A 12,643-nucleotide genomic window follows, 5' to 3' on the forward strand; every position below is an offset into this window, starting at 1 on the left:
TTATCAAGTATGCTCAGCATTACTTTCTACCAAAGAAGATGGAAGGACATAATTCTTTTACAAAGAATTTTTACCGTATATTATTGGCCAAGCCATCTCAAATATTAGTAGTAGGACTCTGTACTTCCATTAATACGTGCATTAGATAAAGAACGAAGTAGACGAACATTTTAACTATTGCCTGCAAATATCATTACTCATGATTTTAAACTAAAGCTGCATTAAAATGTGAAGAACGTGGATTTTCTTTGGTGGTACGCATTCTAACAGAAAGCACCAAGTGTAGGGGGAGAGAATTTTGATCCAAGAGTCTGATTGCATTTGGGGAAAATTGATCCAGCTCATCACATCTATAAATTTGGAATTGGATGTCAGAAATTCAAATAATACAAAATTTTACTAAATAAAAGCCAGCTCATTACTGAAAATCAAGAAAAGGGGATTTTCTAAAATTTGGCTAAAATGCCAATAATCTGAAATATTTTAGTTTTGAATTGAATATTCTTTAAATCACTATTTGAAAAAGAAAATATATTTTCAAAGTGAAAATTTTGATTTCAAAAACTTAACCTAGCATGTAGTGTGTTTTAAATGAAATTTGACAAGTATAAAATTTTAACGAATATGCAACACACTCATTTGTGAACTCCATAGAGATAGTCCAATAACAATACCTCACATTTTACTTTGAAAGTTGAGGGTTCTAATTTTCTTGGAGCATTTAATTTTTGGTTAACTCTCATTTGCATTTGTGTGATATTGTTCGATTTGGGTCTAAATTTGCACGGTTTTGCTCTTTCCTTTATTAAGGGGATGTCGCACCAGTCCACGACATACACTCATCAGGTCACCATAATCACCCTCTTTGGGACCCATCCACAAGGTTGCAACAATCACCTCTCTTTGGGATCCAACGTTTTCGTTGGCCCCGCTTCCGGTTAGGTCAAGTTCTAATACATTTATAACGACCCACTCCACCACATGGTATGATATTGTCTACTTTAGACCTGAACGCGCACGATTTTACTCTTACATTTTATCCCAAAATGCCTCAATTAATTGGAGATAATACCACCACATATAAGCACTTCACATTTCCCTTACCTAGACGATGTGAGATTGTGCACTCATAACCCGCTCAGCGTGCTCAGTTTAAGTTGTTACAAAAACAATTGAGAATAAATACTACGTAATTATTAGCATACTGAAAGGCATTAATAGTGAGAATTTGTAGAACGAAAATATTTTACTTCGTGTTTGCACAATTTGGCGCCCTTTGGGGTCTGCGGACGTGCCAGAATCCTTGTTCGCCCAAATTTGGGATGCGCTCAACATATTACACATGGAAAATTAAGAAGGAAAGAAAAAGCAAATGGGCAATGCTGTATTACAATTTTGGGTAATGGAAGTAAAATATTTTCCTCTTACAGATTAAATCTTCAGATCAATACTCTGAGAAATAAATTATGACCACCTTATATTTGATTGGTTTGTTAGCGTGATCTATTTATGTAGGACACATTGGGACTAACAAGTGTATCTTATCATTGAAGGCTGATCTTCTACGCATCCAAGGTTCACTTAAAAAGGGAGGTTTGCTTTCAGGAAAATATAAATAACAAGTTAGTGAAGGAAAGGACGGCATGAGTGATACAGTGTTGTTACCTATGATGTCTCAATTTTTTTGGGCAGAATGGGAATTAAGGATGTGTTAAACCCTTATGAGCATGCTCTCTCATGGAACAAAGTGAAAAGAAGACGCACAATATATAAATAAATAAGAGTATTGCTTTCTATTATAAATTCTGTCATTATACAGTATATCAATTTTTTTATTATTTTTTTCATGACAAAAATGTTAGTGGTTAGATGAGAGGCGGAGAGTGTAAGGCTCAAACACAGGCTCCCGAACATAAAGAGCAACCCAACCACTCAAGCAACACGATTACACTGCACATGCATACAAAGAATGTTGTATTTTCAGACCAAGTATGACAAAGAATCACAATCAAACATTATAATCCAGAATATGAAGCTGAGAAAGCAACAAATCACAAAGATTGCATATTGTTCCACTGTATCTTAATTAACCAAATTTGATTTGAAAAAAAAAAAAAAAAAAAAGACAGAAAATTAACAAGAAATGAGATTCCTGCCCGAGAATCTGAAACGACCAAGCAAGTTAACTAAATTCAAGTGGTCCCAAAATCATTGTTACCAACACTGCAGCCTAATTATTAAACCCAAAATAAAAAATGAAAAATAAAAAACTCATCCTAGCTCCTGTATTTGCACAAAATATGGTACAATTCTGTCTACCCTTCAGATTTTGCCAATCTTGAAATCAAAAACTAAATATAACCCCATGTTTTTACTCTTCCTGTTTTCAGCAAAAGAGGTTCTCTTTGAGTGTTGTCTAAATGAGCCCTGTATTTTGATTGTGGGCTTGAACAGGCATACCTGAGCCATAGGGGTGGATATTGGCTTCATACGGATTTCCGAAAGGATTTAAAGGCTGTTGTTCTTGACTCATCATCATCATCTGCTGCTGCTGCTGCAGCTGCAGCTGCTGAAACATGAAAGCCTGCTGCTGATTGGCCATGGCTGCCAATCCAATAGAAGGTGGAGCAGCCACACTGGAGGCAAAGAATGGATTATGTGGTGTTTGTGCCTGTGGCATCACGACACTGGCCATCGGGACTGGCTCCCATGGGTTGTAGCTCACATTTTGGTTGCTTCTTCTGATTGCATCATCGTATAAGCTGTCTAGTGTGACTTTGTCTAGCCCTCCCGCCTTATTTTTCAAACAAGTAGAAAGGCATCAGTATGAAGTGTAGCTGTATAACTAATTGACAAAATTCTCTCTTAACAAAACGATGCATGCGTAAGTATGGGAGTAGCGATAAACATACTGGAATATATACTTGATACATGCACGAGTTTTTCATTATTTGGGGGTGGGGAGGGGGTGGATATTTTGGTGAGTACACTGACGTCGATAAGATCCAAGAAATTGATCATGGTAAAAAAATCTAAAGACGAGAATGTATAAGCAAAAATAAAAAGAGACAGAATATAATACCAGTTTACTAGCAACAGCTGCGCTTTCATTTGAGCTGGGGGCAGTAACAAGTGCCAATTCCCAGCTTGTAGTTCCATTTGCAGTAGCCGGACCAACAGAATTTGGTTGGTCAACTACAACTACCATCATCATAAAAAACATGGTGAACACGGTATAGTGAAATATATTATTATATTTATTGAAGATTTTCCTCCATTGATTTCTCCTCTTCGATAATATTCTTAAAGAAAACTTACCAACTGGTACTATAGACAAAGCCAAAGCATTCTTCTCATCTAATTCTGAAGCCCCTGGGATAGGATCATTCAAACCCTGGATGGAAGAAATGGTGTTAATAAGACTCCATGGATTTTGTTAAACAAGAATTCCCAGTAAAATAATATACTTCATAAAAGAAATGAGAAAGATAGTAGTAATTACCAGAAGATCTGGTAGTTTAACAGGAGCTTCCACCTTATAAACTAGTTCTGGTTCGGGTAAAGGCGGGGACGGTGGGCGTGATAAGATTGTCTTGAGAGTATTTTTATCATCATCTACCTCCTTTGTTGAAAATATAAACGAATGATGAAGACTGGTTAGATTTAAGTAGTTAACCCCAACACTAAACAAAAAACATCTATAAAAGTCCAAACAATATAAAAAAATTATATTACATAGAAAAATTATGGTCCCACAGTCATCACAAAGAAGTTAAATCTACATAGTAAAGGTAAAATGAAAATTCTCCTCAATGAATGATTACACATATTAAAGAGAAACAATGGGAAACTTTACACATTGCAAACATTCAAACTTCTAAATTCACTTAGTTGTCTAATTTGCACACCGTCATCAAAATAAAATGGTCTCAACATCGGGTGGGTCATACACATGAGCATTACTATATTTAATGGACTATTTAGGGAGTTGGTAATTACTTCAATCTGACCTGTGCATGAATTCTTGAGATAATTCACCCGTGTGAATAATCAGATTTGACATACCTTTTGTGGTTGCATCCTAAAGCTAAATTTGAAAAATGTTTTATGGCTTATTACAACAATCAGTGACACTGAAGTTATTTTGCTTTCCTTTAGTGATAACAAAAATAATAGTGGCACATGTAACTGTACTTACATTATATTTCTGAAAAAATAAGTTTAACAGAGAGAGAGAGTGAGTCCATACTTGATCTTTGCGAACAGTTGAAGATTGTGGAATTTCTCTGACATACTCTTCCATGGCTTCAATAAATGATGCAGGGGGCTTCATTATCAATTGATATTTGATTACATCAAAATATAGTCAAGAGCAAAAAGGAAAACCATTAAAAAAAAAAAAAAACAAAAAATCCTAAGAGGAAATCCAAAACCTGCTCGATCATAATGAACTTTTCTCCAAGTCCAATGTCAAGGCTTTTACATATTTGATAGAAATCTGAGAGTCTCTCTGCCTGAAAATAGTCAGAATTTTAAGACACAGCCATGAGATCAGAAATCCTCTTCCCCCACACTAGACAGTCTAAATGGTTACTAGGAGAGGCATTGCCGCATTTCCACAAGCAGTCGAGACTTTTTTTATGAGAGGTATTCAAAGTAGAATATTACCTGCTGCACTGCCCTCTGGTATATACCCAAAGCTCTTACAGAATCATGGTGTTGCATCTCAAAGAACTGTCATTATCAGGTTGTCATATGTAAATGATTTGCTAAAGAACCAAACTACTCCTTCGAAAAATCAAAATCCCAGTTTACCTTGTCAACCAAATTAACCGTTCCATCACTTATAGAATTGTAAATTTTGATGCTTTCAGAAGCAACCTGTTTAATAAAGACGATCACCTCAACAGAATGAAATCTGAAAGTTATTTCACCAAAGTTATGGACAGAAAACATTTAGAAACTTCACATACCATCGAAAGTGCCAACTGAATCACAAAATTATCAACTGCTGCTCCTTGAGGCTGCATTAAAATTTCACAATTAGGCCCCAATTTGAATGTTAAATAATTAAGACTGTGTGGCATTATGTTTGATATAACCCAACTTGATTTGGTCGTGATCATAAAATTACCAGGCAACCAAGAACACGAAATAGAAGCTGCTGCAAAGCTAGTAACTGCTCGAGCAATTCAGGAGTTTCCAGATCTTTAGTTGTCTGCATGACAAGTACATCTAAGAATTTTAATAAGATGTTAGAAAGTCTTGGGGACAATGTAATGTGCGGCAATTAACCAAGAACCGTAGCACACTAGTATCACTGACTGATATCAAGAAATATGACAACTCATTAGGAACTCAACCACCAAATAGTTCCCTAAAATTTAATCTGATACTAAATTTGACTGTTCTAGTCCATCAAAACATGTGTTCAAAGTCCAGTTTTATATGCTGCAACAGAAACCAGAACCCTCTAAGCATATTAAAGTAAAATGGAACTGTAAAGAAGCCATTTTTTAGTGGAATAATGAAGAGTATCAAATAATAATTGCCGAAGCAAAATAAAAATAAAGTCCACAGCGAAAAGGAATTATTGGTAAAAGATAATTTTCTTACAGGATGATCTCTCTCAACATCATAATTCAAGACTCGAAAACATTCCAGCCTTTCCTCCAAAAATAAGGCATAACAGCGGACCCAGGCAGAATAATCCCATGCTGAGGAGCAGAGTCATTAACAAAGAAGTTGCCTTCCACAAATTCAAATGAAATCACAAATATTTAAAACAAAATAGAGCACACCATTTGGACTGGAATCGTCTTTGAAATGAGCCAAGTTCAGCGTATGGTTTCTGCTCCTATGATTTACAAACTCTTCATGGAATGTGGAATCTACTTCCCTCAAAGCACGATGGATAACAATTAGAGTTTTCAAGGCAACCTAGACAATTAAAAAAAAAAGATTAGTCACCAAAAATCTTATGAATCTATTACTGATTATTCATGATCAATAAGCAAGCAACCAGTCAACAACAGGTTTAACCAATATGGCATAATATTATCACAGTAATCGCGATCTGACGTACCACCCAATTATGTGTTTTAGATAATCGCCTAGCAAGAGCATGTATGCAGTATGCAACATCAGCACGGGACCTTGTAGCTGAAATAGCACCAAAAATAGCTGCAAAGAAGAACAAAAAATCTTTGTGAGACATCTAGTATAGACACCTGAAAAAAATGATGAGTGCCAAGTGGATGATATTAAGCAACAGTAGACATGCCAATACTAAAACATTCCATTTCCTTCCATAAAAATACCCACCTTTTATGTGCTTTTCTTTTGCTGGGCGCTCAACATGATCTGTAGACTTAACGATGGCGATGTCCAATTCCTGCATAACTCATAAATCATAATCCATAAGAAGTTCAGAGACATCTACTATTACAAGATTAATCAGAGAATCCCGAAATGCCATACCTTGTAATCACTATTTACTTTAGCCAAATTGACAGTGGTAGTATCCTTAATAGCTCCAAGTGCTTTCCTTAAACTCGTCGTCTGAGTACCCCCTCCCGACATTCTCTCTCTCAATCAAACAATTCTACACAAGGCTCGACGGATTAATAATGATAGCCTTGTTAAATGGATCTCAATTCACCACTTTGAAATATAAAAAATTAAAATAGAAAAAAGTTCAAGCTGATGTTAACAAAATTGATTTAAAAATAGTTATCATTACCCAGGAGCTGACCTAGAATTATCATCAACAATAAATAAAAAAAAATGTAAATTTGATATATACCTGTTTATGCATGCATATATATGTAATAATCACAAGTCCTGAATTTCACCAGATAAGAAACTTTTCTGCACAAAAATTGTCTTATATATTAAACCATAACAGCATGAAAATTACTAAATCAGCAAGAATATAAATATTAGACCATAAAATTATTCACAACAACCACCATTATACTTGTAGGAACTAGGAACACATAAACCAACATCAGTATCAAGCCGAACATCAATATTAAATTAAACAAAACAATATAAATTCATAACCAAAGAACTAACCAAATATAACACAAACCTCATAAATCACAGTTAGCTATGCATGTACATTATTAGCCGTTTAAACTCATATGTAATATAACATGGAACCACAGAAATCAGAGAGCCATAGAAGACATCGACTCACCAGAACTAGAGAGAGAGTAGAGAGAGAAACAGAGAAGAGAAGCTAATTGCAGAGAAGACAAAGAGAGTCGGTCGAGTGTGCTCTAAGACGAACAAAAGTCGCCAAAAACAAATTTCTTTGTTTGCCGTCGTCCGGCGTCGTTGGCTTTGTTTTTAGGGATTATTAGGGGTTAATGATTCAAATTCTCTTAGTGTCACTACGTTGACCAAAAATACTGACGTGCATATGAAAATCAAAATAACTTGGACATAAAAAAATATATATTATTTATTTGTCAAAAAGGTGTAAATACACAGAAAATATTTTATTTTGTACATAGTGTATCACTTTTGTGCACATAAATACCACCTTTGGTGTTAGGTGCACAAAAAGTGGTAGCAAATAAATAGTGTTTTTTTATATCCACGTATTTTGGTCAATTTTATTTTTTAAAATTTATGGGGCTTTAATTCCGTCAAATAATAAAAATGAGTTGTTAATACCATTTATATGTAATAATTTTTTTATATTACTTTTAATATACATACATACGTATAGAAATATGTCCCTTTTTTTAATTTTTATTTATTTATTTTTTAACCTTCGAAAGTTGTATACTTTTTCGGAACTCGAATAAAGGATTATTCAAAAACGACAATTTTCAATATTGTTCTTTTTAAAAATTAGAAGGTAAAGATTAGAAAAGAAAGAGGGAATAGATTTGGACGGGACATACAGAGAGACCTACATATGGGTCAATATCATGAAAATGATTAATTTTTATAAAAAGTACGAGAGGGTCTAAAATGCGATGAAGTTATTAAAACTTATTTAAGAAAATATAATGAAGGATGACGTGTAATAAATTGAATTAAAAACTAGAATTCGCATTATCTATCCCACCCATCACAACTACGTATATTTTTATTAATATATAATACATATATCTATTTACCCTTTAAAAGTGTGTTCTATTTTTAATTTTTATATACACTCTTTTTCAATATTTTATAAGTATCGTCTCGATTTTTACACTTTTTATTTTTAATTTTTAATGCGTTCGTTTCCATTTTCACACTTTCTATTTTAATTTTTAAAGTGTTATCTCTATTTTATTTTTAACTTTTATATATACACTTTTTTTAATATTTTATAAACATCATATACACAGTTTTCGGTTACACAGTTTTTCTCACATTACATACTAGACATGGAGTCTATCTCTATTTTCCATGACTTCTTATTTAACAAAAATTCTTCTTGGACATGATATTACTTTACTACTGATATTTATTCTTGTAACTCATGTAAGATTAAAGAGTTAGACTCTTATCCAAAATACTCTTTAAATATTTAATTGACATCTTCTTTTTATAACATGTCTCTCTACTCCAGTTGTATTATTTGTTTTCACTTTCCTTAACTCTAAACTAATAAATCTTTAAAAGTTATCTTCTAATGGATAATCGTGATTTTTTTTTTGTAAAATACTTATCATTTACTAATTACTTAATTTTAAATTAAAAAAGAATGTTCCTAACAGTTGCAACTTGTACCCAACAATGTGCCATTTGGAAAGACGATGTACTCATTTGCTGGTTGCGAAGAAGTTTGTGCCCTTAAAAAAATTGTAAATGGTAATACAATTATTTAGAAAAAATATATATTAAAGATAAATATATTTATTTTATACCATCAGTTTTAAATTTAGAATTTTAAAAAACAAAACAGTTTTCCTTTACACTTTTTGGTAATAATAATAATATATACTTGATTTCAACATTTTATAAGCATTATTTCCATTTTAAAAAACCTATATGTTGTTTTTGGTTTTCACAGTTTTCTCCGTACATACGTTGCTTAAGACATTCTTTAAAAAAATAATAATAATAAATATTCCTTTTTTTCAATTGTTCAAACCGACACGTCTTCTTCTTTCATGTTTACTCGGCAGCTTTTTTTTTTTTTTGATCCCCTTCTTCTTTGAAAAAAATTCCCATTGTTTCGAAATAATATCAATCAAACCGACACGTCTTCTTCTTTCATGTCTACTCGGTTGTTGATTTATGAAGAACCTTATATATAATCAGCGGATTGGATCTTGCCTCTGTCATTCTACCTTTCTCACTTCTTTTACCCCTCTTGCTTCTTCTACCCATCTCTTCTTTCAACATTTTCTATCTAACTCTACTTCAAAAGTCAGTATTTCGTTGAAGCACATAACTCAAGGCCTATTTTGGCTTAAGGTATGTTATTTATATTTTTGTTTTTGAGGATACAATGTTTGAATTTTATTTTCCTATTATGTTTCTTAATTATGTGAAGTTTGTTGACCATAATTCAGAATTATTCATAATGTTCTCATTCTTTTGGTTCATGTACATCGGATTATAACTCAAAATCCTTAAATTTTTTTTTTTTTAAAGGTATGTTTAAATTTGAATTAAAGAACAATTTATATATTTTATCTTTCTATCTAAATGATCACGTGCCGACAGCTGCTTAACCCTACTATTTTTTTATTTTTTATTTATTTTTCCTGAGACTAAATGAATTTCAAAACGTTATGTTTTGTATTCCTTGAATTCTTCCACTGTTTTTGTTGGGCACATTTTTGACACTAGAAAGGTGTGCATTCATGGTTAGTTATTAGCTTTGTGAAATTTGTGGCACTAATAGTACTGTCATGATGCTGTCACTGACATTTGTCGTACATTGAAGTGCATTTTATATGTGATGCGTAAGTTACCCAACAAAGATGTTCCTGGGTTGGAAATTCATTTTCAGAGGAATAATATTTCATGCAAAGTTAATGTTCAATGGATTTTGAGAGCAAACTACAAATCTTATAGTTTGCATCTTGTCTAAACTACATTTTGATTCATCCTTTTCACATTGGTTCACTCACCACCATCCTGGCCACCACGTAACCATTGTGCTGCCACCAATATTCTTTTGTTGCAATTGCCGCCACAATCACCTTCCCCCATAGTCTCCGCCTGTAAGAGTTGCTGCTTCCAGTAACACAAAGTTTTCACCAATGCCAATACTATCAACACTGCCATGTTACCGACATGTCTTCTTCTTTCATGTTTACTCAGTATTTTATTTTATTTTATTTTTTTTGATCTCCTTCTTTGAAAAAAAATTAAAAAAATTCCTTTTTTTTCCATTGTTTCGAAACAATATCAATCAAACCGACACGTCTTCTTCTTTCATGTCTACTCGGTTGTTGGTGTCTGAAAAACCTTATATATAATCGGCGGATTGGATCTTGCCTCTCTTATTCTACCTTTCTCGCTTCTTCTACCCCTCTTGCTACTTCTACCTATCTCTTCTTTCAACATTTACTATCTAACTCTACTTCAAAAGTCAGTATTTGGTTGAAGCGCATAACTCAAAGCCAATTTTGGCTTAAGGTATGTTTCGATCTGTATTTTGTGTTATTTATTTTTTTGTTTTTGAGGATACAATGTTTGAATTTTATTTTCCTATTATGCTTCTTAATTATGTGAAGTTTGTTGACCATAATTCAGAATTATTCATGATGTTCTCATTCTTTTGGTTCATCTACATCAGATTACAACTCAAAACCCTTAAAAAAAAAAAATTTAAAGGTATGTTTATATTTGAATTAAAGAACAATTTATATATTTTATCTTTCTATCTAATCATATATATATATATATATATATATATATATATATATATATATATATTGTTTCATACATAATTATTACATGAGGAGTTATTATATTTTATAAAAAAAAAAAACTCTTTCATGTTACGTTCTTCTCTACAAAAACTTTTTCTCCAACATTGTAAATGCACTACAAATAAATAAGTGCATCTTATACCTTTTATAAATTTAGAAACACTTTTAATAGCAAACACTTTTACAGAAACGAGACGGTTGATAGTTATAGATTCTATGTACGAATAAATAGTAATACTTACTCCATATAATATCTTTCATTTATTTTTAACCTTTCATTTATCTTTCATATATTCTTTCTTTTTACATAAATCTACTACCCTCTTACATACGTACTCTCGATGAATTTTAATGGTTTGAAAAATAAATTTCAACTTTGTTTGAACAACTTTATAGGTCTCTATATACATAATATGTTATCATGTATATTGTATTCTATTCAGTCATATATTAAAAAAAACAAAATAGATATACGACATATAGGTATACTTATTAAATTTTTATTGCAAGTAATGTTTGGTCATGATGTAGTGTTTATAACGTTATTGTTATATTCTAATACATCATATGATTTTATATAATAAATTTCTTATAGAGTTGATTCAATAGTTTTTTTTATTACTTTGCGAAATAAAATTATATTCTTTAATTGTTCGATAATAAATGCCGCAAGAATATTGGGGTTTCCATAAAATTTTGTATAAAGAGATTTTGAAGATGATGAAAAAGTATGAAGAGAATTGAATTAGTGAGTTTTAAATCCTTATTTATCTTTGAGATTAATAATCACATATTACTCGAACGAATGATTGAATGATAACTTAAAATTTTGAATAAACCAAATTAATTTACTACTTCTATTCAATTATTTTAATTTCATTATAAATTTTTCTACTATTTTACTATATCTCAAAATATGATTAAGTTATAATCACGTGTATCGCACGTTATATCTCAAAATATGATTAAATTATAATCACGTGTATCGCACGTGGTTCTATCTAGTATATATATATATATATATTCACAAACATAGTACTACGTACTATACATTAACATTCAAATATATACACGGGGATGGTAAGATATATGATGATATAGTATTTCGTAGAATTAGAGTAAATCGGACAAAATTGAAAAAGATTAGTGAGATTTTGCAAATTAAAAAAAAAATAACAAATAGATTATTATTATTTGTCTTTAAAATGTAATGACAATTGTGCTTTTGATTGTATTTGATTTTTTTCATTTTTTATCTTTCTTTCTAGTGGTACCTCAATGGGTTTGTTGCCAAGGTAATTTTTATTTTTTCCTCCTTAAAACAGTAAATGACGTTTGAAACTACTTTGTTAAAAGCTACAAATGACAATTGGGCCCCACAATGCACATTTTATCAATCTGAACGGTAAAGTTGGTCCTTTGACTTATCAAAAGAAAAAAATAATAACAATAAATTAAATTAAATTAAATTAATTTGGCCCTTCAATTTTAACACATTCACTCGTTCTTTGGTGAAGTTTTTTCCCATTTGAATGCTTTTTTAGTAGGTAAAATTCAAGCAGTCACAGTAATTGACAAGTAAAAAAGTGGTGTGTGCTCATGAATTTTGTAAAGTATTTCTTGTTCACATCACTTGCAATTTGATATTGACTTAAGTGATCCATTATTATCATAAATGAAACTGCTAATACCGATTGAATCTTATTACAACTTATGTGGAAATTAAACAAATAAATAACAGAGTAATA

The 12,643-nt window shown here is 31.7% G+C and overlaps 1 protein-coding gene across 1 annotated transcript; it reads right to left on the reverse strand.

The window, feature by feature from the left end:
• Positions 1-2,043: 2,043 nt before the first annotated feature.
• Positions 2,044-7,352, reverse strand: LOC132279854 (putative clathrin assembly protein At5g35200). Its single transcript, XM_059781908.1, has 17 exons — positions 7,202-7,352; positions 6,806-6,870; positions 6,481-6,604; positions 6,325-6,394; positions 6,086-6,183; positions 5,802-5,940; positions 5,617-5,717; positions 5,135-5,218; positions 4,974-5,024; positions 4,816-4,881; positions 4,669-4,734; positions 4,434-4,514; positions 4,250-4,327; positions 3,503-3,622; positions 3,319-3,394; positions 3,083-3,201; positions 2,044-2,794 (listed from the first exon to the last, which is right to left on the reverse strand). The coding sequence occupies exons 3-17, from the start codon at positions 6,580-6,582 to the stop codon at positions 2,417-2,419; spliced, it is 1,629 nt and encodes a 542-aa protein (XP_059637891.1). The 5' UTR covers positions 6,583-6,604; positions 6,806-6,870; positions 7,202-7,352; the 3' UTR covers positions 2,044-2,416.
• Positions 7,353-12,643: the final 5,291 nt, after the last annotated feature.

Source organism: Cornus florida, unplaced genomic scaffold (assembly GCF_030987335.1).
Source record: "Cornus florida cultivar Cherokee Brave unplaced genomic scaffold, ASM3098733v1 CherokeeBrave_3.0.0_Hap2_Chr10, whole genome shotgun sequence".
NCBI lineage: Eukaryota > Viridiplantae > Streptophyta > Magnoliopsida > Cornales > Cornaceae > Cornus > Cornus florida.